The 27,395-nt window shown below is 38.1% G+C and overlaps 1 protein-coding gene across 3 annotated transcripts; it reads left to right on the top strand.

Moving 5' to 3' along the window:
• The first annotated feature begins 48 nt into the window (after positions 1-48).
• SH3GLB1 (SH3 domain containing GRB2 like, endophilin B1) lies at positions 49-26,384 on the top strand. 3 transcript variants are annotated; one of them, XM_082053249.1, is made up of 10 exons: positions 49-266; positions 5,790-5,931; positions 8,198-8,326; positions 10,015-10,148; positions 10,540-10,632; positions 14,221-14,244; positions 18,665-18,754; positions 19,281-19,381; positions 24,715-24,946; positions 25,910-26,384. In XM_082053249.1, exons 1-10 carry the CDS (start codon positions 195-197, stop codon positions 26,015-26,017), a joined length of 1,125 nt encoding a protein of 374 aa, XP_081909375.1. In that variant the 5' UTR covers positions 49-194; the 3' UTR covers positions 26,018-26,384. The 3 variants fall into 3 exon arrangements, with proteins under 3 accessions (XP_081909375.1, XP_081909376.1, XP_081909377.1); XM_082053251.1 differs by lacking the exon at positions 49-266 and adding an exon at positions 683-818; XM_082053250.1 differs by lacking the exon at positions 14,221-14,244.
• The last annotated feature ends 1,011 nt before the right edge of the window (positions 26,385-27,395 follow it).

Below are 27,395 nucleotides of genomic sequence, written 5' to 3'. Positions count from 1 at the left end.
GGGGCGGGCGGGGCCGCCGCTCCACCGGCCGATCCGGGCTCTGCGGCTGACGCCGCGGCCGCGGCCAATCCGCTGCGGCGCCGGGCCGGGCCGGGCCTGGCACCGCCCCCGGCGGCTGTCCACAGGGACGGGCCGGAGCGGCCGCCGCTGCCGCGGGTGTGCGGGCTGAGTCAGCGCCCCCTCCCCCGCCGAAGATGAACATCATGGACTTCAATGTGAAGAAGCTGGCGGCCGACGCGGGCACCTTCTTGAGCCGCGCCGTGCAGGTACGCCCCGCCCGCCCCTGCGGAGGCCTCGCCAGGATCGAGCTTCGCCGCCGCGGCTCTAGCTGGGGAAGGTGGGCGAGGCCGCGGGCTGGCTCCGCGGGGCCGCCGCCGGGCCCGGTGCGGGGCGTTGGCCGGGGAGCTCGGCTCCTCCCCGGGCCGGGGAGCGGCGGCCGGGAGGGGCCGGGCCGGCGGCTGGGCCCGGCTCGGGCTTCCCGCTCTGACGGAGCGCCAGGCCCGGCTGCGCTGGCGAGGGCTGAGCCCAGCCCGCTGGCCTGGCCGGTCAGCGACGTGCTGCTGTGAGCTGCCTGCTGTCAAGGCAGCTCCCTCCCCGCGGGTGCCCTGCTGGCTCTGGGCATGGCAGGACCTGGGGATCTCGCCCAGGCTGGTTGCAAAGCAGCTGAGGCTGGGGGACGGGCGGGCGGGGGGCGCTGAGACAGCCCAAGGTCAGGACAGGCAAAGCGGGGAGAAGGCGCCTGGGCTGAGGACGGCGAGTCTGAGCAGGTATCCGCTGCGAGGAGGTACGGTCGGACTTGATGTACCGAAAGGACAAAGGTGTGTCTCTCCTGAAATAAGCTGGTGTTTTTACTGGCTGCTAAAAATGTGTCCTGCTGCCTGATCGGTGAAATTCGAGCTCTGATGTGACACGTAAAGTGTCTGCTTAGGCTTTTCGATTTCGTTTGAGCTTTAGCACCGTTTTTAAGCTGGTTTGATAGCCCATTGTTTCTGAATCGGTATTCCCCTTCCTTCACGCTAAGGGCACTATAATTGGCTTTTGTTCCTTAGCTGTTGTCTTGAGCCGTAATCCCCTTTCTTTATATAATCAAACCTGAACAGATTTCCTGTCGGGAGGTGGACATCCGAGCAGTGTATGTAGTGTAATCCACTTTGGTTTCTCATGAATTCTCGCTGGGTCACAGTCAGTTTTGGAACGTGATTAAAGTTGTTATCTGATCTGATTGGTCTGATCTATTGCCCTAAATCTCAATATTCAAGCAGAACCGACGATCAGCAGCACAGCAGAGCTCTGAAAATGCAGACTCATCAGAAAACATTGTTGTTCAAATTTAAATGAACTTAAAGCAGTCGTTGTGCTTCTCTTTGTGATAGAGGTCCTTCCATGCTTCCTCCCCCCGCCCTGGCTTCTTTCGGATCTACATATTTCCTATATCATCTTTTCCTTTCCAGCCTCCACCCCTTTCCCTTTTATTACTCGACAAGGAAAAAAGGGAGATGCAGTTCACCCTTCATTGTAAGATTCTGGGGTTGGGATCTTGTGATTTTTGTCTTTTTTATCTTGACTTTTTACATCTAAATCAGCTATTGCATTAAATCTAATGAGGTTTTTGCAGTCTGTCATGGTTTAAAGGTGGTGTAAACTGAGGTTTATTCCAGTATGTTCTATCTGCATTATTGGTTTACTATAGATAGCTATATTAGCTATCTGCTTAATCTAAACTAAAACTCAGTGGAAATGTGGAAGTAATAATTTTGTTCTACCAGCTGCCACTTTCCCCTAAAACAAGAAACTTAATGAAGGCACTGAGGGGGAGAAGCAAATCCTTAACATGTTCTTATAATCTGAGTTACTAATGTTCTGTGTGCTATTGTTGCTTCCCCTGGTGTAGTGGTGGTTTTTTGCATGGGTTTGTTTGTTTTGGTTTTTTGTTTTGGTTTTGTGTGTGTGTGTTGGGTTTTTTAAGTTACTATGTAATGCCTACAGATAATATTAAGGGGTAATAATTCTGTGGATTTTTCTAAATATCATCTGGGTGTAGATTGTGTGTCCTCCAGTGAAAATTACAGTTCTGTATATTGAGTTAAGCTTTTATGTGCAGGCATTGCTGGATAACATGGTATGACCTGACACTAGTTGCTTTGGAATATTAGAAACAAAAAACCCCACCAAACCCTGTGAAACCATTCAGCAGCATAAAATGGTATGTAGGAGACCCACATAAAATGTCAATTCCAACTCTACTTAAGCTGTTTTACAAGATGGTGAACATCTTGTTAGTGTTTCACAGGCTTCTCACACTTTTCTGTTACGAGGGAATTGGGGCTGTTTTACAGCAAACCACCTGATAGTCATGTTCCAGGAAACCTGTTCCTTCTGTGGATGAGATTATAATGTGTTCAGACTGCCATATTCTAGTTAGTAATCTACAGAAGAATAAAGCCTAATGCACAGCTTACCCTTCCTTCTGGCAGGCAGAAAATACTTTGAAGGGGTTGTTCTCAGTCAGTCTTGCAGTAGTTGCAATTTCTGGAACAAAGTAGCAAATGATTATAGTTAGTGGTATTTGAGGTGAAATAAATGCCATAGTATGTAGTAATGAGAGTCCTTCCTCTTGCCAGGCTCTGTAATCCACAAGCTGCCTGCGTAGTGGTGGGGAATAAGCTGGGCTTTTACTCTTTGGTAGCAGAAACACTTTTATTGTTCATTGCTTCTCCCTGAAGTTAGAGCCTTATCTTAAAGCAATTTCTCCTTCTAGTAATTTTTCAACTTGAAATGTTGATTGGGTTGTGATAACCCAGTTGTATGCAAAACAGTACAATTTCCTTCTGTGGGAGCTGGTGACATTCAGGCAACTTGTGTATATATTTTTAATTTAATAAAAATAGATGCATTAGATGATTTACTGATATGGTTTGTTCCAGCAGTGCTTACATTAAGTGTGTCTGTATGGCATGTTGTAAGCTTTAAGGAAAAGCAAAATAAAGCTTTTTTTTTTTTTAGAGCTCTTATCAAAGTAGGAAATCATTAGTATCTGCCTATGTTGGAACAGTTTTCTAAGTAGAGTAAAAATTCTTGATCCATAGCACCACTTTCCTTATTTTGTTCTTATCATTAAGGAGGCATGGAATATTACCTGGAAAAGGGCATAAAACAGAGAGACAAGTTCAAATTTAGGTTTCAGGGTAACTGAGAAGGGAAATCAGAGTGGCAGCATTGTTGCATTACATTGATGCTGGAAACCATACTTCTGTCAAACTATTATTTACCACGTTAGTCAGTATTGCTAGTTTTTCTTTTAAGTGAATATGTGAAATCTAACATTGGCTAAGCAATCTTCACACTGCTGAGTAGATGGTGCCAATGACACCAGGCTGTGAGGCGTGGTTGATGTGCTGGATGGAAGGGATGACATCCAGCGGGACCTTGACAGGCTTGACGGGTGGGCCTGTGCAAACCTCATGAAGTTCAACAAGGCCAAGTGCAAGGTTCTGCACCTGGATTGGGGCAATCCCAAGTGCAAGTATGGGCTGGGTGGAGAATGGATTGAGAACAGACCTGCAGGGAAGGACTTGAGGGTGTTGGCTGATGAGAAGCTCAACATGACCCTGCAGTGTGCTTTCGCAGCCCAGAAAGCTGACCCTATCCTGAGCTGCATCAAAAGAAGCATGGCCAGCAGGTCGAGGGAGGTGATTCTGCCCCTCTATTCTGCTTCATGAGACCCCACCTGGAGTCCTGCATTCAGCTCTGGGGTCACCAGTATATGAAGGATGTGGACCTGTTGGAGCGAGTCCAGAGAAGGGCCACAAAGATGATCAGCGTACTTGAGCACCTGTCCTACAGAGGCAGGCTGAGAGAGTTGTTGTTCAGCCCAGAGAAGAGAAGGCTCTGGGGAGACCTTATAGCAGCCTTCCAGTAGCTGAAGGGGACCTACAAGAAAGAGCTGGAGAAGGAGTTTTTACAAGGGCATATAGTGATAGAACAAGGGAAGAAAATGGCTTTAAACTGAAAGAGGGTAGATTTAGATTAGATATAAGGGAATAAATTCTTCCCCATGAGGGTGGTGAAGTCCTGCAACAGGCTGCCCAGAGAAGCTGTGGATGCCCCATCCCTGGCAGTGTCCAAGGCCAGGCTGGAAGGGGCTGTGAGCAACCTGGTCTAGTGGAAGTTGTCCCTGCCCATGGCAGGGGGTTGGAACTAGGTGATCTGTAAGGTCCCTTGCAGCCCAAACCTTTCTATGATTTATGGAAAGATTAATAGGAAAGCCCTTTTCATAGACAAATGCTCTTCTCTGTAAATAGTAAAAAAAAAAAAAAAAAAATAATTCAAAACTATTTATATTGTATTCTAATGAACCTGTAAAATGTTTCTGAGAACAGCTTACAGTACCTGTCATCTTTTTAAAGAGCCTTTTAAACAGTAGCAGTAAAAAAATCCATAAATAAATTTCGTTCTTCCCTATACTGCAACTGAACTTTCTTGTGAAGGCACCTTGCTGTTTTGTAGAACTGCAAATGCTGTAGCACTTATCTAGACTTTCGATGTGAATGAAATGAAAATTGGTTTTATTCTACATGTGATTGAAATTAAAACAAAATTGGGCAATGCAATTTACTTGTCTCGTATTCTTATTTCTTACTGTAAGTTTAAATATCTCATGGAATAACTTATTAAGAATGGAGTTTGACTGTCAAAATGCTTCCAGTCCTATTATGTTGTTAATTGGTAAGCTTGTTGGGGTTTTAATCATAAGCCAGGTTCTTCTGAAAATGCCTGACTTTGTACAGGCAGTCAAGTGATGAGATCATCATCGTGAGGAACTACTGCCCTGAAGAGGGACAGGCAAAACCCTCATTTCCGGTTTTGCTTGGTTCCCTGCTGTGAAACACGTGGCTTTCCCCTCTCCTGGAGAACTGGGGTTGAAGTGCAGACTGATTGTGGATTAATAATATTAAGTGAATAGAAGGTGGATTTATTTAGCTAAATGGAGTTATATTGTATTTCACTGTCACTGAAAACAGCTTGGAAGAGAACAGCGGAGGCCATCTCACTGTTTCTCTAAGGCATAGCCAGATCGGTTATATCTAAACAGTTAATCAAACATTGATTTGTCCTATTCTAAGAAGCAAAACCCCTCCCACCCCCAAAGATATTTATTCCACAGCTTGCCAGGGAAGTCTGGTTTAGCTTTTAATCCTTGTCTTTAAAAGCTTTCTCTAATGTCTAATTCTAATTTAAATCTTCATACTGAAGTTTAAACTCACTGCTTTTTGTCCTGTTAGTTGTAGATGGACAACATTTTTAAAAACACATTAAAGGCAGCTGCCATGAGAATCTGTTGTGTCTTCAGGTTTTACTGTGGGAGAAGGAACCAAATTAATTATAAAATATACAAGATTGAAGTAATCTTTTAATTGCCTTTGTTACCTCTGGACTCTTTCCATTTGGCTGCTGTTTCAAGGAGCACTATGCAAAATTGGACAAAATACTTCAAGTGAGAACTCCTAGTAACAAGTAGAGCAGAGGATTTCTTCATAAAGTTGTAAATTAGCTTCCTAGTCTTGGTCTGGTTAACACCCTCCCAACCTTTTTTTCCATGCTAGTCAGGGTGCATTGTACTTAACTTTCTAATTTATCTTTAGATTTTTATTGATGACTGGATAATGGTTAGATCTTTGAAAACATGATCTGCAACTAATATGAGTGAATAGTTACTGTCTTAAACTTGTCCTGAGAAATTATTTCTATGAACTAACTGAGTACTTTCAACCTGTCTGACTAACTCGTAGTTCACAGAAGAAAAGCTTGGTCAAGCAGAGAAGACTGAACTGGATGCTCACCTGGAGAACCTTCTCAGCAAAGCAGAATGCACTAAATTGTGGACAGAAAAAATAATGAAACAAACAGAAGTATTATTGCAGCCAAATCCAAGTAAGGAGCCCTTCAAGTTTTTGTTTGCAACTTTTGAATTACTAAATTTGCCAGTGTAAATATTTACTGCAAGAGTTATTGCATAAGTTATGACTAAATACAGCAGTCTTAAAATTTGAAGGCTGGTATTAGGGAAAGGACATTATGAAGCGCTACTCAGAATCAGAGACACTGTACCAATTACTGGTACTTCCTTAACCCTTCGAATATGAAAATATTTAGAGCTCTTTAAACTATAGCATTGGTTCTATACTCTGGTCAGTCCCCGATTTACTGGGTTTTGAATTGTTTCCAGTTTAATTGAATTTCCCACTCTAATTCCAAAAATCTTTGATACCTATAAGAACTCTGAAGTTCTTCATGAAGTATATGCAGTGGCTCAAGAAATTTCATTACTATTTTATTACTTCAAACTGTCTCCACAGTACAGTTCAGCTTGAAGCAGGCAAGATAAACTGAAATGTTGATCTCTAACAATTTCTTTACTAAAGAATTATTTTCTCCAGATGCTGAATCTTGATAATTTGCCATCATTTTATACACCATACTTAGGCAGTACAATAAAGTTTCAAATATGCTTTCATGACTGATGAATCTCTAACAATAACAGAAAAAAATAGGTAGAAGAAATGTAGTTTTCTGATATGTTAATTTTATTTATTTATTAAATTACTGTGAGTAGTAATGTTGAGGCTGTTAGTTTTGGACTCCTATCCTACATATCTGTGCCATTTGTGGCAGTTGTTCTGGAGTTGGCAACAGTAGGAATTTGCTTAGTGTATAGATCTAGATTTCAAGTCAAGACCTGATCACTAGCCACTGAGCAAACTACTATTACAAAAAAACCCCCACATTTAAACCTCCTTTATGTTTGCTCAAATGATAAAAATATAATACTGCTAATACCTCTGCACTAAAAACATTAATATTCTCCTTGTAGTGACATACTGAGTTAGTATTTATTAGTCCAGGTAAATCATACACTGATAGTATTTCGCTAGTGCCAAACAGATAAATTCTTTATAATGCCAGTCTTTGAGCTATTGTTTTGGAAGTCTGTTGAATGCCTTAGTTGCAAAAAAAAAAAAAAAAAAAGCAGTGTTTAAAAAACAAATGTGAAAACCAGAACAACCAGTGCTGTGGGAAAGATGCAATAGAAGTTACAGAATAGGCCAGAGGAAATAGTTGTCTTGTTCATTTAATTCAGTATTTGTAATATGTATTGACTTCTTCAGAAACTTGTAATTGTAGAATATTGAATCACTAACTCTAGGCTGGTAGAACTGTGTGAGGAAGATTCAGGGGAAGGATAATATATGGTAGTATCTCAGTTATGCTGACCAGTCAATTTTCTGATGGCTAAAAATACTCAGTGTTAAGCAGTGGTCTTCATCTGTGAAGGGAACTTCAGCTGTTTGGCAGCCTACTTGGGAGGACTATCACAGGCTGTAGAGCTGCTTTTGGTGGTGGTTAATGGAGCAACCCTGTCTGGGAGAGAAAAAAATGACATTAAATCTCTTTTTTAATTGTACCTTTAGGTCAGACACATGTAATAATCCAATAATTTTAGATTAGTTTTCAGTTCTAGTGTCATTTAGTTAGAATGAAAAATTATTGATAAAGAAAAACCCAATGAATTTGGGTCATTTTTGGTTCACCCTTGGTGCCAGGGAATGCACTAGTATCCATGTTTGTCTGTGTCAGGTTAATTTTTGTGGCCTTCATGAGGGAGTAGTCATTTAATCCAGTGCTGATGAAAGCTGCCTAATTCACAGTATTAATTTTTGTTGCATTGAAGTGGCAGGTTTGTTCGTTAGAGAGTTTCCTTGTGTCTGTACTATTGCAGACTGAAATTAGTTCATACTGGTTGCAGAAATAGTGTGAGCTAATGATGAAGTCAAAACAATTCTAGTGAACAATTTTCACGTTTTTTTCCTGGAGAGGGGAAAAAAGACTGTTTTTGTTAAAGAGAAGTGTTCTGTTATGTTTGTACAGGGAAGGCTTCTGGACAAAATAGTGAAAAACTGTATAAATATACTGTTAGAAGGGAGTAGAAAAGTATAATTTTTCACTTTCATAGATGGCTCTAAGAAACACTTGAACATAGTGTGACAAACATGGAATACAGTCAGTTTCCACGAACAGTATCTTAAATTTCACTTAATGTTGAGTTTAATGTACAGGGTTGGTTTTTTTTTTTTTTTGTTTCTATTTCTAATGTGTGTTTTGAATGCCAGTAATTATTTTAAATAAACATTTGTTTTAGATGCCAGAATAGAAGAATTTGTCTATGAGAAACTGGACCGCAAAGCACCAAGTCGCATGAATAATCCAGAGTTACTAGGCCAGTATATGATTGATGCTGGGAATGAATTTGGCCCTGGAACAGCCTATGGTAAGTAGAAGCAAAAAATACATCTTACATTGCAGAAATGAAGGGGGAAAAATGCACAGATCTAGTTTTTCTTAACAATGCAAAATGGTATTTCTTGTCTTCCTCTAGATAAAACACTTCAATGACTTTGATATCAGTTTGAGGTGACTTGCTGTATAACTTTGAGCATTAGGAGATCAATGATCAGGTTACTATCCAAATCTAGAGCTAGAACCTGATGTTGGAATGGTCAGAGTCTTTGTGGATTTTCTTACCTGAACAAATAATTCTGGAGTTTAATTTCCTTGTTAAAGGAACACATTTGCACATCTGATGACACTTATGCGTTTTATTTGTGGTGTGGAGTGAAACTGTCCCTGAAATTAAGTTCTATACTAAGAAGCCTCTCTACTGTATTCCTTCTGTTAATATATGTTTTGCTAAAGACGAGAGTATAGAACATAATCTAAATTTTCTTCTTTCTCCATCAAATTTATATACTGATGGCAGGAGGGTTGAGGGTGTTATATCTAATGTTTTATGCTAGCATTAATTATATAGTCTAATACTAGTGTTCTCTACAACTTTTAAAGTTGCTGATAATAGATTTAGCTGTTAATTTAACTTGACCAATTGAAATGCATAGGTGTCTGTATATGAAATACACGCTGCAATCAAAGCCTGGTAGCTAGCTCACTTTAGTTGCTTTCTTCAAAACTGCAGTGTGAGGGAAAAGTTTTGTTCTGGGAAGAATGAGTTCTTTATATCTGGAAATAATGGGGTTCCTTTTCAAAAGAAGGAAAGTGCACTTTAAAAAAAAGAAGTAAATGTTTTATAGAAGACTTATGGATATGAAATCAATAATGGCAGGCTTTGTTTCTCTTGCTTCCACGTGGTTTTATGCTTTTATCTGTGGCCTTCCTTCTGATCATCAGCCTCAAGTCTTGCTTTTTAACATTTAATGGAGTTGTACTTACAGGCAGACTGTACCTTAACTTGCAGAATTTTTAGAATTCAGGCAAGTAACTTAAACTATTAGCATAAATATAGATACACTGTTGGCGTTTATGTGGTGTCACAAAATATTTTAGTCCTCTGAAAACTTGGTGTTTTCTAACTCAGCTGTGTCAGACTGTTGAAACATAATTGCTGTATTCTTGCTACACCAACTTCAGTTTCAATACCTAACTTGAAACCAAATTTCAAAGTATTGTTCAGTTAATCTACAAATGCATATTTAGAAGCTGGAGTTAATGGGGATGGGGAAAAGCACATTATTTTCCTGTAGTTAAGTGAGCTTTTCCCTTGCTACCCACTACTTGTGACTTAAACAAAAATGTGTTATAAGGGGAGGAGGCTGTTGGGTTAAATTACGTAGGTGCGATAACCAGTTCTAAAACAGGTATTCACAATGGAGTTGTCATAGCTAGTGAAACTTCTACAATGCTTTATCTTTTCTCATTGAAATCTTGCCTTGACCGATGATTGTTATTAATAAAAATGGTTTGGCTTGGTGTGTAGTTTGCCTTGTTTTGGATGGTTGTGTTTTTTGTTTGTTTGATTTTTAGCTGATTCGGATTTCTTTTGAAATCTCTTGTGATGGCATTGGATTGTATTTGAAACCACTTCCCTAAACTTTCCTGCCATTAGAAACTTCTTTTGTTAACCACTTGCCTGAATCACTATGAAACTTTTTTTTTCCTTTGCAGGAAATGCACTCATTAAATGTGGAGAAACACAAAAGCGAATTGGGACAGCAGACAGAGAACTGATTCAAACTTCTGCTATAAACTTTCTCACTCCCCTAAGAAACTTTATTGAAGGAGACTACAAAACTATTACTGTAAGTTGAATTGTGCATTCTTCAGCATTTTACAGCAATTGTAAATGTAAATCTTCAAAATGAAGTAGTAGATAATTGTGCATTATTGCTTTCCTCAAACTAATGTTAAAAAGTCAGGTTGGATTTGTGCCTTTTGTGTATTTTCCTTTCTTTTGACCAGATAAAATAAAAATAGTTCTGAAAACTTGGGGGTTTTGTAACACTTTTTCTATTAAAAGTATGTATCCTGAGTATAAAATGTGTGAGAATAATTAGGATCTAATTCTGCCCCTCTGTTCAACTGAAGAACCTTTTTGTACATTATACTTAATGTCAAAAATTTCCAAGTAGACAGGCTTTTGCTTTTGAGTATGTTTACCTGTTCTCATGAACTAACCTAACTCACTTTCAGAAAGAACGTAAGCTGTTACAGAATAAAAGACTAGATTTGGATGCAGCAAAAACCAGATTGAAGAAGGCAAAAGTTGCAGAAGCTCGAGCTGCAGTAAGTAGATTTTTTTTTTTTTTAATTTGTTTATAACTTTCAAATTTATTGATATATATTTATAAACTTGACTGCTTGGTTATGTTTCCAGTCTTCGCTTCTTACCCTCACTGTCTTTCTAGATACTTTTTAAGAAGTGCCTCAGTGGAACACAAGGAAATGAAAGCGAATTGCTGATGAAGGTGTTAGTCTTCTATTTTTAGATATTCCATCAAGTTGAACTTACTTGACCCAAGTAAATATTCTCCCCTTGTTCTATATGAGATGAGCCTGTACTGCCAGAACTGAGTTTCCACAATCTGTAAGATGGTTGTGAAAAACATATCATTCAGAGGTCAAGCTTTGGCATTTGAATCTCTACAAGTGTTGAAGCATTTGTATAATTACTTCCAACTGGTGAACCTATCTGGACTTCTCTAAATCAAAAATATTTCTAGTTTACTCTTTCTAAATTGTTGTACTACTTCATACCACCAAACAGGGTGAGACTCTTAGTCTCACATTTCTTAACCTTCCTTATTCCCTCAAGAAATGCTTGTTCAAGGAGATGAAAATTACTATAAACTAAAAAGGTTTTGGTTTTTAAACTCTTAAAATACCTCTAAGTGGAGGAATAGGTAATTGCATGTATGCCATTTCAGTAGGGAATGCTTGTAGTATTTTCATAGCTATTTTGACTGCATTCCTAAAGTGCAGAAGTTAATAATAGTGATTTTTTTTTTTCCTGTAAGAGGTAACTCAGTAGGGGTCATGCAAACAGATGCTGAAGGAATACAGACAATCTAAATATGCAGAGTCATTGTACGTGATAAAGAAGCGGAAGTGGGACTGTTGGATTTTGCTGTCTTTTCCAAATGGATCGCTGTCCTGAAACATGTCAGCAGCATAATCTCTGAGACTGAGCTTCGTAGCTGAAGCAGCTCACGTCTTTGGCATGGTGGTCTTTCTAAAAAAACAACATCGTCCCTACCTGACAGTTCTGCTTCTGTCTCAATCCTCTGTGTTGTGTGTACTGTCCATGTGTATTTAAATTAGCTGTATTTCTTAAGTCCATGCATGCATTTCCCCTTATATGATGTAAATTTTGTGCAAAAAGTTACTTCTCTACTTGTCAAGCTTTCTTAGTTTGTAAGACTAACATTGGAGAGCAGAGCAGGATTTTCATCAGATAGTAGTGGAATTTAGAAGCAGTGAATAGAGAAGCAATGGACAGTAAGCTATTCCTTTATTGGTTATTAACTTTTCTGTGGCATGGTAGCAAGTATATACCTTACTTTCTAAAGCAACAGGAAGATCATAAGGAAATTATTCCCCTCAAACTCAGTTTTAAAGGAAAGGCTCTATACTTGAGTTTTAGTTCCGTTACCATGTAAGCGCCCAGAGCTTGGTGCTTGGACAAAATTATTGCCGGTTGCTGCTGCTACTACTTGGTCAGTCTTAAATATTCATATAGCAAGTAATTCAGTTTTATTAACAAATTTAGTGCTGGTAAAGCATGAAATGCCAGACCTCTTACTTTACTACCTTGCCTTCAATTTTAATTACATTTTAACATCAGTGTGCATGTTTAAGAACTATTGGATTGTGAAATTCTCTGCAATACAGAAATGAGGACTAACCTGGATATAGGTGTTATACAAATGATCCACCTTCTGCTGGCTCACTTGTTTGTAAAGGAAGATATCTAACGAAGTGCTGAACTGATGGATTACCAAAGTGTATTGACTTATGATGCAAATTTTTATGTTCCACTACTTTCTTTGACAGGATAAAGTGATAAATTGCATCTATATTTGATTTTTTTCCCTGTTATAACAATATTTAATCTTTGATGAAATTACATTCTCCCGTGCTTACTGTACAAGTGAAGTAGCTTAGCTCAGTATTTAAAATAGAAATCTAACTAAACATTTTTATTTATATATATTCAGTTATATCTATATTCAGTCTTCCGTAGCTTAAACTTGTAGTACTTTGTGACACTGATCTGTTCACCTGCTGTATTCACAGTGTTGTAACTTGCTTTTGTCTTTTATCTGTGCACTTAAGCAACTAAACACCTCTCAGCCTGAAGAGAATAACATTATGGTAAATGTCTCTTACGTGCTCAACTTGCTGCATGTAAAATGGCTAAAGGTTTGTTGGCCTCCTCTGTGTTCATTCATTTTCCTATCAAATGTTTTCTCTTGCTATCTAGCTCATTTGGTCTTGTTTTGGATGTTTTTCCATACCAAACTGGATTGGTTTAGTGTTCTAAATACACTTATGTCAGTACAGCATTAGATGATGTTTTTATCAGAATATTTCTGATAATCTAAAGTATACAGTATTCTGATTTCTGTGAGTTTATGATTGCAAACTTAGGATGCAAAGGAGCTATATTTTTTTAATTGATTCTGAAATTAATTTCACCCATTGGAGGGAAAATAATTACTTCATTCTCCTATTTTTTTTAATATGAGTGGGAGTGAATTATGTTAAATGTCCAGGATAAATTATTATGTAGAAATTATTCCCTTCAAGCAATGTTTTACAAATAACTGAAACTGAATAATGTCACATAAATGAATGGCTTAACTTAGAGTATAATATATCCTAAACTTGTTGCAAGAGCTCATCAATGCAGCTGTTTTTAGCATCATAATTGTAAAAGTGGAAAAGGAAGGGATTAATTAATTATGTACAACATAAACTGTGCTGTTCAGCCTGTCCTGGTTTGGGTCTTGGATCTGCATGGCATAGTGGATCTCAGTTAGTGTTCCAGATTTCTCAGTCATGATCAGATATGAGCAAATAAACTTGTTTGTTACAACTTGCTTCTGCAACCTTTATGCACGTTCTTCCAACCAAAGTCCTGATTGTGTCATCTTCTTACAACTGCAGAAAATGAAGGTTAAAAGAGAACAGCATTGCAAGAGGGAGTTGTAACAGCAAGCTGAAGTAATTAAGGTCTAGAGTAAATTCCTTGCAATTCTGTGATTTCGCTGTGCTGCTTGCTACTACTTAAAGTATACCTCTGTAGCATCTTTAATTAGAGATACCAGTTTGAGATACAGTTTGAGATACCTCTGTAGCATCTTTATTTAAATTTAGGTTTCAGTAAAAATTCTTGTGAAATAGGAAACCAGTAATGGAATTAGCAAGAGAAATCATTAATCTGTTTCAGTCTTTACTTAACCAGCTGTTAAAATGAGAATAGCTTTCCATAGTTTTCCAGTATTTTAACACAACTTAAATTCCTCCATAAGATAATGCAGTTTGTCTGATTCATGTCATTTTCTAAGTAGTTATGTCTCATGTTGTAATAGCTTGTTTTAAATAGATTCTTGTAACATATAAGTTCTGCAAGTCATATACTGTTCAGTATCTAATTTGTTTCACAAATGTAGTGCTATTCACACTCGTAGTTTCATTGCATATGAAGGGCTTTGGGCAGCTGACTTAGAGCACTTATTAAATCCCTGTGAAGTTCTGAGGACAGGGAAGTAGTTAAAAGCCAAAGTATGGTTGCATTCTGTATTGCAGTACTACCAATGTCTCAGTTTGTATATCTTTATTTTTTTTCCCCCTGCTCTTAATGCTGCATAGATATGGGCTGAGGAAGTGACAAAAGTAAGTAAACAGTTTAGAAACTGCAGAGTTCTGAAACCATAACTTGTACTGGTCTAATGTAATTGAGGATATTGCGTGTTCTTGATTTTTGGTCTGACGCTGGCAGCCTGATGCATTACATCGGAGCACACTGGTTCCCTCTGGGGCCTTTCAAACTCCAGAGGGAAGACAATGCTTGGGGCCCATTCTATTGTAAGCTGCTTCTGGCTGTCACTTAGTACCACATGATTCTCGTGTGACAGGATACAACAGAAAAAGAACTACAACACTTGTCTCTCAAAATTTACTGGTATGGTGTTCTGTTAAAAATGACCTTTTAAGAATGAGCTTATTTGAAAATTTCCTGAAAGGTTGGGGTCCAGTAATCTAAACTGTCCTGAAAAATGCCGATCTTCAACTTCTGCTCAGAATATTGAACAGTAACTGAAATGCTGGAGTGCATGCAGGAAACTCAGAAAACTCTGCTTTGGAGAGGGTTTTGGTTTGTGCTTGTGGGTTTTGGTTTTTTTCTTCTTCTCCCTGCCTTTTTCCACAGTGTCACTAGAGAATGCTCTGCTTATCTTAAGCAACTGAAATTAGGAAGTAGGCACATTTGAAAACTGCACCAGGGCAGAGGGCTGGTTCATAACTAGAGCTTTGGCCTTGGGGTGGGGGCTGCAGCCATCTCCTGTCATGCCATCCCTTGCCCAGGGAGAAACTCAGTGCAGCCAAGGAAATGTGGGTGATAGCTGCTCTGGGGCCACAAGAAGGGCTGTTCTCAGCCTCACCAGCTCTGACAAAGTGGTATTGGGAAACAGGCTGTGAGAAGTTGTGCTAACAGTTAGAAGGAAATTTCTTAGGGGATTTCTGTGGAGGAGAGGAAATAAAAATGAAGGGTAGCAATAAAAAGTAAGGGTAGCTGGAGAACAGGGACTTTCAGGTGTGGTTTTTAAAAGAGGACTAGATAGGCCTCTGTGGGAGGTGGAGAGTGTTACTATTAGAAGCTGCGATACGAGCTTTGGGTGAAATTTTGAAGGCTGTGAGAGAAAATAAATGAAGGCTTTTTGTATTCCAACTTTGTGTGTTATGGTGCAAACAGGGAGATCTATGTGTAGAATGTACAGTGAGAGCTTAGGCAGAAGGAAGAGTTTAGAGATTGAACTGTAAAAGGAGGGTTAGGTCAAATTTGATCTCAAAATTTGAATGTTATTTTACTAGTTAAGTAAAGAAACATTTGAAAATAGCAACCTGTCTGCTGGACTACTTGGTACTATTTGGGAAAAAAGATGGGAGGGGGGCAGTAGTGCTGGGAATAAAAACTGATTTTGAAGATATGTTTATGAATAAAACTATTGGCTTGTCAGAGGCAGTGAAAAGCAACTTTAGGGATAGTGAAATCTAACTGATTGTGTCTTGGAGAGAGAAATAAATAATACAAAGTGCTTAGCCATAGCATAAAAAAAGAAGAAAAGCTTTAAATCTTGTAATAAATTATGTAATTCAAAGTTCCCTTTTTTAGTAAGCATGTAAAAAGCAGAGACAATTGAGAAGAAACTACAACACACACCCACATTCTGCCAAAGCAACAGTAATCCATCGAGTTCTCTAAAGTCAGTCTGTCCTTCTGCATTTGAAAGTTGGAGGAAGAGATTTGTAGATGTTTTCAACTCAGATTTAAGAAGCTTCCCAACAAGGATTTCAGACTGTCCAGTAATTTCTTGATCAATCACAGGGTTGTATTTGTTTTTATGAGTCAGAACAAAAGATCTGATTGGTGTCAATAACAGTTTAACTTCCCTTCTGAAATATGGAATTAAAGGATATTAAATGCTGTACTAGAAACTACATGGGGTAGGTACTGATATTACACATTTTATAAAAAAGGATTTTGTTAGGATTCATCTGAGGTGTTTGGTAGTCAAGGGAAAGAGCAGAGGCTTTAGTATCTGTTCAGCACGTTGAGGTTAGACTGGTTTTGAATATCAAGAGGAGCTCCTGTCTTTGACTACAAACGAGACAAGGAGGCCCAGCTCTATTGGGTAGCATGAATGTATCAATTATCACTGGTTTACTAATAGCATGTCTAACGAAACAACATTAGGAAGGTGATTTGATTTCCTATGCTCTTATGGTTGTGTGTTATCCCTTAGCTACAGGATTGCACAGTATTTCTGAGATATCCTATGTTCTTATGCAAAATTTGGTGATATTATGAACTTCTGAATATTCGTATTTAGAAACTGGGTTCGTATGTTGAACTCGGGGAGCAAGTACCATTTTGAGGGATCTTCATGAGAGATATCTCCTGAGGCCTTCTAATTGCCTTAAAAATAAAATATGACTGCAGTTGGGGGTCACTGGAAAGTTTAGGCTTGTATTTTGAGCTCTTCATTCTGTTCAGAAGCAAGGGTGATCAGGCCATAAGCTTCCCAGACTGAAAGTCAGCTGTTTTTCACCTTTACCACAAGGTGTAGCATAGAAATGCTCTCCTGCTACTGTTCACCTAGCAGTACTGGAAATAGGGATGGGCAAAACAGATTAAACACATCATCACATGATTCACTTTATGTAAATCTACAAAACCAGTACATCGGCCTTTTGTAAAGCAATGCATTTAAAGTCATTCTGTACTGGCTAGGTTAATATGTGTTACCACATTATTTGCTTTGCCTTTTCTTATAGAAAGTAGTTGATTTGCTAAAATATTGCTGAAACAAATAGAATTATTCTGATGGATATTTCCCCTTTTGTGTTCCTATTCTCATGTATTTACTTACCTAGCAGGAAGAAAGAAACACATTTGCCTCTCTGAAATTAGCAGTTGCTAGAGACTAGACTATTTATCTCCAGATAAATATGATTTTACTGTTTGGTTTTTGTTTTTGTTTTTGTTTTGTTTTTTTTTTTTAAAGGAAATGAACATGTTGCTAATAGTGAAGGGAGTGCCTTTCTTTCCCTCTGGCTATCAGATTTGTCTTTTTTCCCCCAGTTTGTTGTTCCATTTCTCTCAAGGACTGCCAAATGGATTTCACTGATATTAATGCAGATTTAATAGGAAAATTCCAAGCAAAGATTCTTGCCTTGACAAACTTTGAAAACCTAATTAGTTTGTAACTTGATGCATACACTGTTATCTCAGTTTTAGTTAGAAACACAGGATACTTTGTAGCTGCTTCCTCACTGTTTAATTAACCTGTAAGCCTTCCCAAGTGCAGTGACTTCAGATGAAAAACATTTATAGGGTAACTGCATCATTCTTCTGTGCTCATTTGTGAGATTAAGATCCTTCCATGTGACTTTTCATATTGATTAACATTAGTGGAATGCAAGAGCAGAGTATTTCCAAATACATAAAATCCTTTAGAAGCCAATTATTATCAGTATCACCCCATTAAGTTTCCTGAGAATATATTTTCTCTCTGTTTTGTTGAGAGTAGTAACTTATGCATCTTTGTCTTAAAGCAGATTTTTGCCTCTGTGTTTGTTTTTAGAAACAAGGTGCTAAATGCATATAAGCATTGAGGCAAGGTAATCCAGATTCCAGACCGAGGACATTCTGTCTCGGAACATTAAATCTTACATAGAAATGTGTTGTAATATCTATTTGTGTGTTTTGAGTAGTGTCCTTTTTTCTCAAAAAGAACTACTCTAAAGTGATTTTGGCTTGTGCCAAATGGAAGTCCTTTAAAACCGCTATAACATGAACTTATTTAAAATTTGCTGATAAGGATATGTAGCCAGGAATAAATATAATTTGGATTATTTAAATATGAAACTTAAATAATTTTAATAGGAATTTTACTCTAATTGTTGTTAAAACATTTGCTATAGTTTGGATTTATTTATTTTTAAAGATTGCTCAATTACGCTCCAGAATTACTTGTAGTAGCTTGGTGGCCAGTAGGATACATTGATTTATGAAATATCCTGTTAAAACTTACCATCAAAGATTTATGTATGGCTGATTGCCATGCAGTTATATGACAGAAATAATGTGAGGTTTACCCCTAGATTATTTGATCAGAGCCCTGTTAACTTTAAGTATACCAAAAAAATTACACTGTCCTTGGCTGCCACTGCTATGCTGGCAGAACCCCTGGTGCAGACACTGTTATGCCAGTGAGTGTTTGGCTTGTTACTGGGAGAGGTGGGGTAATATTGCTGGCAGAAAAATGGCTTCCTTTTGCAGGTATTGACTATATGGAGTATGTATCTGATTATATAGCTGTTTGTTGTGTATGCAGGGCCTCAGCATTTCTCAACTCAAAATGCAGTTTTTCTTTTTGCCTAGTAAAGATCTGCAAAGAAAAGCCTGTTTTAAACACCTAAGCCTGTGATTAATGCATTTAGATGAGCAGCTCAGAATAAAACAGAACTGTTGCAGTTGGAAGGTGTAAGAGAGTGCATCATACAAATACCTAATGTGCATCCTTCTCTTTAGTCTGAACAGGAAGTACGGATTACCCAGAGTGAATTTGACTGTCAGGCAGAGATTACCAGACTTCTGCTGGAGGGAATCAGCAGCACGCATGTGAGTACCCAAAGGGGCAGAAGGGGAAAGTCAAAATTGGGGCGCTTTCTAAAAATAACTACGGAAAGCTACTTGTCAACTTTAGGCTAAGACTTTTCACATTAAAGCATCAAACTGTGGTTTTCTTATTTTTTGAATTCTAGTTTATTATCCAATGAATTTAACCTTAATCTCTCGTTAACCTTGAGAATGCAGGGGCTTTCATTTTTATCTTTTAAACTTGGCTTCCCATTCGTCAGATCAACTGAATGTTGAAACCACAAAAATGTGCTAAAATATTAATTCTATTGTGAAAACAATATAGGTAAATGGCATGATGCTTGTACAGCACCTATTTTTTTTTTGTCCTCAGCTACATTAATTTTTGTGATATCTCATTTATCTGGTAAATCTAGATGCTATGCCTATGTGACATAAGTCCATATGTGCCAATATTTGCATTAGCACCTGATTAGGAGACCAGTCTTTCTAATGCAGTGTAGTACTTCTTGCAGACTAAAAACTTGAATTCTTTGCTGTATTATAGGCACATCATCTTCGCTGTCTGAATGATTTTGTTGAAGCTCAGATGACCTATTATGCACAATGTTACCAATATATGTTGGATCTCCAGAAACAACTTGGAAGGTAGTAACACTGTAATAACTTCAGAAAAACAAAATTAAACATTTTGTTCTGAGTGCTTATGGATAGTAGGAAAACTTACATAATGTAACAGTGGTGAACACACAGGCGTGCAGGATTGAAAGGAATATATATGTTCTCAGGTGATTAATATGTAATTACCCCAGTGTAACTACTTCCCTAAGCCTACACACAGCACTAATGCATTTTGAGAATTTATTTACTGATATTTTTTGTATTTTTGTAATAGAGGAAGGTGAGCCCATGGTAACCTCCTTCAGTGTTGCAAAAAAGAATTTCTAGAGATTTACTTATAACCATTCACTTGTCTTATGCTTCATGCTACAAAATTGGTATGCAATGTCAGAAAAGTTTTTGTACTGCCCATAAATTCCTGTTACCTCTTAGTTTGCTACAGGCTACTACCTGATTTTAAATGAAACTGCATTTTACACTGTTAAGTGAGTTGGAAGCACAGATATTGTATCTAGGGAGAGATGTACTTTGTAATGTTTGTAATCAGTAATCCAAAGCACTCACAGTGGAATGAGCAAGTTTGTCTAGTTTTACTGTTTTGTGAATTTAGCATTTTTTAAGGATGAGAAGAAACCATCTGACAGTAGTTCATTCTCATAATCCTTTATTTTTGTGATTGCTGGTGAGGTGAAGAGATCTACATGCATACTTTTCATTAAGTTTCCCTATTCTAATTCTTTACAAATCAGCCTTTCTTAAGGTTATACCAAACCGTGTTATTTAGTTGAGCATATGCATTGAAGGATGATCTTTGCTTAGAAATTTACTGTAGTGTCTGTTCCAAATAACTGCCTCTATAAAGTATCTCTGTTTATGTTTTTTGTGACAAGGAAGTAAAAACAAAAGTATTCTTGAGTCTTGTTATCTTCCTGACTTGCAACTTCCTGTGGCATTTCATTTCCTTTCTTCAGTTTGTTTGAATGGGTAGTCTAAAGACTTCTATAAAGTCTTTAAACATGTGATTTTAAAAGAAAAGCTACATCTTTAAAGTTACATTCCATTGAAAGGAGTATTCAACTCTAAACATTGGTAGTGCATAAATGCAAACTGTAGAATTGAAAGCTTGAAAATAATTGTTTATTGGATTATGGACAAGTGGATTTTAAATTAGAAATATATTTACACAATTATTTTGAGAAGATGTTTTTAATTTCTGTACTCCTAGTATATTTACCAGAAAGCTTTAAGCATAATACCCTGAAGGAAAAACATATTCCTCTTTAAAATCTCTTGCTTTAGGATGTATAGCGTGTCCCAGGACAGTTATCTTTAAAATGTATGTAAACTGCTACCAGGTAGAAAAAAGGAAATTTAAAGAAAGTACCGTCTTTAGGAAAACAGAAGGATGTATCTTTATGTGGCTATCATCTGACTGTATTTTTGATAGAACTACTATGACTGCTAAAAGACCCAAAGTGTGGAAGCTTTGCAAAATCCTAAATGCCTCAGATAGCCAAATGAAGTTTCCCTGCCTATGTGGATTAAAACAGTAATGGTATTAAATCTTGGGTGTGTCTTTCCTTCCTTGTACAAGGAAGTCCCCAGGAGAGCACTGGGACAGTCTCAAGTTGCGCTTCTTGCTTTGGAAGAGTTCCTCAGTTTGTAGGCGCATAGTGCATAGCATTGCAATAAACAACCAGATGAGCACAGTATGTGTAATGTTTCCTGTGTTACGCATAGGCAGATACAGTACCAAATAAACAGCTTGAGCAGCTCAGCTAGGTTTTGGTTGTGTTTGCCAGCTCTCTGTTGGTTAACAAGAGATATAGGGCGCTGAGTTACACCTGTTCTTTTCACCTATCTAGGAATTACATTGTGCCATATTCTTATGAAAGCCAGGAGCTGTGAGGGACTTATTTTTGTTTTGAGATTGGTGAACCAAAAGTGTTCAACCTCTAAGTGGAATAGTTTGCTTTAAACAGAAACCTGGTTCTTAGAGTTATGCATGTTATATGTTACCTGAATCAGAATCTGGGGCATAAGCCCTGACCTGGTTCACGTTGACACTATTCAAGTTCCAAAGCTGAGCACTGATTTTCTTGATGTGCTTTTCAGAGTCAGCTGTAGGGAATCTTAGAATTATTTTGGTTGGAAGAGACCCTCAGTATCATAGAGTCCAACTGTAACCTAACTCTGGCACTAAACCATGTCTCTAAGAACCTCATCTAAATGCCTTTTAAACACCTCCAGGGATGGTGACTCCACCACTTCTCTGGGCAGCCTGTTCTGGTGCTTCACAACCCTTTCCATGAACAATTTTTTCATAATATCCAATCTGAACCTCCCCGGTACAATTTGAGGCCATTTCCTCTTTTCCTATCACTTGCTACTTTGAAGAAGAGACCAACCCCCTCTGTGCTACAACCTCCTTTCAGATAGTTGTACAGAGAGTGAGCAGGTCTCCCCTCAGCCTCCTCCAGGCTAAATAGCCCCAGTTCCCTCAACTGCTCCTCAGAAGACTTGGGGGAACATGGGGGAAAAACTTGTTCTCAGTTCTATTTATATAAATAGACATGGGTTTATGGATGTTTCTCTTCAAGGCAGCATCAGCTGCTTATCCCTCTACTGCCTCCCCCTCCTGTGGGGCTGCTTAAAGAATCAAGTCTCCCAGGTTAAAAGCAATCTCTTCTTTTTTTCAGTTCCCCAGAAGGAACTATACGAATCTGTTTCAAATATCCTGGTACTCTGTGTTGTTTTTTTTTTTTTTCTTGCTGATAACTGGTTTTGCTCTGAATTTTCTCAGCTTCCCTGACAGCCAAGCCTGAGCTTTGGCATCATTATTTTTTTTCAAATTACCCATTCCTAGTCCCCTACTCTACAAGCTGTGAAACTCTTGCTACTCAAGTGTTCAAAAAAAATCCCAGACAACCTTTGTATGGCCAAAGTTTTTCAGTACCATGCATACATATGGCTTTTCAAAAAGAGTGAGACTTAATGCTTTACTGATTGACAGAGTAGTTATAAGGCTTTGCCTTTCTTTTCCACTAGCTGTACAAACCAGTGACCCTTTGAACTGAACAGAATCATTTACAAGTAATTACTGTGTTAACAGAGAACAGGTTTAGCAGTATATTAAACAGTAATTTAGCAATACTGAGAAACAGCTGATTGTCATTTAAAATTAAGTCCATCTGTCTGAATGTCAACTAATCAAGTAAATAAACGCATCATGAGGCACATCTGAGTTATCCCTACAAAAATGTGGAGTCAAGCTTCTTCTCCCTTTGTTCTTCTAATTTGATTTGCTCAGGGAATAAGATGAACTGGTTTGAAAATCTGGAAAATGAAAACAAACTTTTTTTTGGTGGAGTTGTGGTCTCTTCTTGGTAACCAGCTCTTTATGATCAAATGAGGTCAAGGTAAGCCAGAGCGGGGAGTGGAAATTCCTCCTTTTGATGGCAGTAAACTGCTAACTAAACTCACAACAGTGTCCTGAAAGACTATCCAATTTTTTATATGCAATTCAGTCTAACTGTAAAGGGACTAGTTTTGTCCTTCACACCATATTCTCACTGTTTGCCCTCAGTCAGAAATAACCATTGCATGACCACAAGATGAACATGTTTAACAAAGAGTTCTGATAGAAAGTTAAGGAATCATCTTGATGATTTTTGTAAGATCAGATTGTTGAATCAACTCCAAAACAGATTGCTAGATCTGCCTCAAATGACAGAGAATGAATGTTTGCACAGTAAAGGGGTAGAGGAGTGGGGCCACCCTGTTTGGTGGCAGTGTAAATTTGCCAGATTAAGCATAGTGTGAAACTATAAACTTGGGTGCAGTACTACTGTAGCTGATACGGGTTTGAGCTGCCTTAATTCCACCTATGTTCATGGCCACACAATACAAAAATTATCCACTGTATTGATAGATCTAGTTTTCACCTGCATCAGCTTCCCTAAATGAGCTGCTCTTATGATCACATGAGCACCTATAATGCTGCAAACATGGGTGTGGGAATATATGTGGTGTGATTTATGTGGTTCAGGTTGCCACTGAACTGTGTCTTCAAGAACTTAACTGGGGAGCATAGGTGGGAAGGGATGAAGGTGTGTTTTCTGACAGGTTGATGCTAGTGAAAAAGCATCTATGTAGAAGGACTGACGAGGAAAGTTATGTGTGGGAATTGTCTGACTAGTTGATGTACAGACTGGTGAAAAGAGTGGAAGGAACGGCAGCTACAGTTCCATGTCATCCTGACTCAGTTGGACTCCTGTTTGCTGACCCTTTTTCATTGCATCAGCTTTGCCATTTTTCAAAACTTTCATTGACCTGCTTTTAAGGTAGAATCAGATGAGTGTTGGAACAAAAGAAGGCAGCAGGGGGACAAAGAATGACTACATCAATGGCTAAATGAGTAAGTTCAGTCTGCCATGGAACTGCATCCCAGGATGTAGGGCAGAGTGACATAAAACAATCTCACAGCTTGTCTTTGCCCCCTATGCTGTCGCATTTCCCCTGCCCCACTGCCCTGAAATCTCTTGCTGCTTGGCCCCCTCTCTGCGTCTTCTACTTCAGCCATGATGTCATTCCGTCCTTTCCCTTGGATCAGCTCTGGTTCTCATCACAGGTTTTTTGTGATTCAGCTCATTAACTTAGTAGAAGATTTTACACTTTTTTTTTTTTTTTACCTTTTTTTTCATGCAGGTTAATGAGTTGAATTGACTTCATGAAAGGGTCTGGCAAGCACTACAGCTGGCACAGAACAAGGAGCAGCCTAGAAAGGAGGGGCTTAAGTTGATATAAGTTTGTCTTTAGTGTAATAAATATTTTTGTTTTACAACAGGCAGTTAGCTGAATCAATGAACTGATTTAAATTAGAAAAATCATTGTGTGGTTTTTTTTCTTCTTTCAGAGGGTGTGTTTTAAACTTGCATTATATTTCCCTAATCTGGTTCAGCAGCACAATCTTTTGTGTAGCCACATAACTGAGGAATGAGCAGGAGGAGGTGGAGGCTGCTTTTACTGGCAGAGCTGTCAAAAGAAATGTTTATTAAAATACAGTCTGGATTAAGTCTGACCTACAGTGCTTTCCTGGTTTTGCCTTTTTTTTTTTTTTTCCTCCTAAGAGGCAATTACAAAGTTTTCTGAAGTTGGTAGTATTTCTTTTAAAGTATAATGGTTTGATTTATACTACAGGTCAGGAACAAGTATCTTTACTTAGGTTTATACAAATATCAGTGCTATTCTGTTACTGCTGTCTACTGGTGTTTATTCTGTAGTTGATAAAAGCAAGAATGCTAATTTAGGTACGTAGAACTGATTCACTCAGAAGTCTTTTCATTTTTTTTCTCCCACAGCTTTCCATCTACTTTCCTCTCTAACAATAATCAGTCTTCCTCAACTCCTGTGCAGAGTGTTTCTCCTCCCTCAGTCTTGGCCTCAGCTTCTGCTTCATTGCCTTCAGTAACCAATTCCATAGTTACTTCAGGCATCAGTGAACTGAAGTCATCAAGCGGCAGCAGGAAAGCGAGAGTTCTCTATGATTACGATGCTGCAAACAGCAGTGAATTATCATTACTTGCAGATGAGGTAAGAGTTTTCTGTGTACCTGTGTAAGACTGGAATGCTTGTGACTAGCCAGGTAAGATGTGCTACATCAAGAAATCTGTGTAGTTGATAATTTTTATTAAACTTCAAGAGTATTCTTGGAGCATTGTTCTGTACCTATATACCCTAACATTGCATGGTGAGTCAACATTTGTTACACCATCTTAGCGTGCAAGAATATTTTCTAGACAATCAAGATGCAATTTTACCGTCTTCTTTTTACCACACCTTTAGCACTGTTATCAATACACTTAGTCTTTCAAACATTAAATATTGCAATTTGGGAAGGATATGAAAACACAACCACTTGTGTTAGTTGTGCGGTGTTTATTCCTGTTCCAATTCAATTGCAAACTTAAGTCAGAGAATCCATACAAAGCAGGTGGAGATATACAATGGATCAGGGTTCTGGAACATATTTCCACCTAGTAATGTGGCTGTAGCTTAACCCTGAAAAAGAGCATCCACACAAAAAGTTTTCAGATTTTTTTTTTTTTTTCTAAATTCACTTTACTTAAATATTTCTACCTGACTTTGTTTTTTACTTAGACAGTGACTTATAAGCTGTGGCCTAACATTTTCTGTTAAGATGTGGCACATCAACACCATCTGTCTTTCTGTCACGCACATGAAGATCTGATGAACTTTCTTTCAGATTGCCTGTTAAAGTTGGTGGTAATATACAAGACTCGTAGATAAAAAGAATAGAAAAAGTAATGAATATAATTTCATCCGAAAAAAGGCGCTTTAAAATATGCTACTATATCTACTTCTTTTCTGTGGACCAATGAAATAACTTTTATGAGCACTAGATTATGTTCCATGGATGCTCATATTAAGTGCTCTGTCTAACTTAGAACTAAGACCTTGGAGATCATATGAAGATAGACTATAATTTTTTTTCTAAGCAAGGAAAGGTTATAATAATGTGTTTCTGTTTTTTAGGTGATAACAGTGTACAGTATCCCCGGCATGGATTCAGACTGGCTGATGGGTGAAAGGGGAAATCAGAAAGGCAAAGTGCCTATTACTTATTTAGAATTGCTAAACTAAATGGTTGGCCTGAATAAAGACTGTCAATTATGGCAATGCCGTATTTATATACAATTAACGTTATGTAAGCAGGTTTAAGTGTCTTCCATGTTATTGTCTTGAGGGACAAATACCAGCCATTACAAACTGGCTTTTCTGCCAGCATGGTTGCATGGTAAATACTATATTCAAACTTAATGTGTTTAAAGCTTTTACTTCATGTGCCAAGAACAAGTTTCCTACAGATCTGTTTCTACTGAAGTTTTCACTAATACAAGCTTCTACTTTTGAGTAATCTAGATTGAAAGCAGGAGGTACTGTTTTCTACTGAAATTTTTCATTAATGGCAAAGCTTTTCTTCACATAAAATAAACTTATTGTGAACTGATGCAGGTGTAATGCATGTTATTTGAATAACCAACACCAAATGTGAAACATAAACCTTAAAGAAGTCCATATGGTTCTATCCCCAGCATTTCTGGACTTCAAACATGCTGAGGCACATACGACTATCTAGTGAGTGACTTGTACATTTAATTGCCTTTTGAAGAATGAAAACCGTTGTTTTCTCTCTGAAAATAGAAGGCAAATTGCTGGTATGTTGAGATTTTAAACTGCACCTAGGTGGACTGACACAAGCTAGTGACATGTTCTGACTTGTTTTTAATCTCGCCTGGTATTTTTTCCCCTTTAATTGCTTTCCAGAAAAGAAGCTAATTCAGTTTGATTAATAATTAAGATCCTTTCAACTGCAAATCAGCCTTTATGTTAAATTAAGCACTGCATTTTCCTAACCAAATATGCACTCTCTACATTTAAGTGGTTCTATAGATAAGCTTACATTTGTTCAGATTATAGGTTTTAATTAAAATCCGCATTCACAGTTCTTATGCAACAGGTTATTGTCATGTTCTAATTGGATTAAATTAGCATTACACTACTTTGTTTTGCAAGACAACCTCCTTTAAATATGTGGGAAGGAAAAAAAAAGTTTTGAACCCGAACATGGCTTTAACAAAAGTGATATTATTTTCAAATAACACAGCTCTTTCCTAAACATCGCGCCCTTTAATGTTTCTCAAATAGCAGATTTTTTTAAGGCTGTAAAAAGATTAAAAGGCTAGATTGAGGGTTTTTTTTTTTTTTTAAGTTCCAGTATAGTTAGTTAATTGGGTTGGACTGGTTGAAGGACATTCTCTCCAATCAGAAGGAAATTATTCTCCTTGCAGAAGATGCAACATTGGCAGAAGTCCAGTTTAGCTCTTGTGGAATGCTGGTACCAGGTGTTCAACTAACTGCTTCTGATCAGCCACCTTACTTGCAATGACAGTTCTTCAAATAATTTTTAACGTTGTCATTGCAAACATGTAGTGATGAAACTTTCCATGATATTAATTAC

This window comes from Streptopelia decaocto (genome assembly GCF_964273445.1).
Source record: "Streptopelia decaocto genome assembly, chromosome: 5".
Lineage (NCBI taxonomy): Eukaryota > Metazoa > Chordata > Aves > Columbiformes > Columbidae > Streptopelia > Streptopelia decaocto.
This window is presented reverse-complemented; position numbering and strand designations above follow the sequence as displayed.

Bases quoted from the DNA above. Each gene is read 5' to 3' on its own strand.
- SH3GLB1 (XM_082053249.1), top strand. From the start codon at position 195: ATGAACATCATGGACTTCAATGTGAAGAAGCTGGCGGCCGACGCGGGC. The intron at 8,327-10,014 runs GTAAGTAGAAGC...TTTCCTTTGCAG, and splicing joins TGGCCCTGGAACAGCCTATG to GAAATGCACTCATTAAATGT. The intron at 18,755-19,280 runs GTGAGTACCCAA...GCTGTATTATAG, and splicing joins AGGGAATCAGCAGCACGCAT to GCACATCATCTTCGCTGTCT.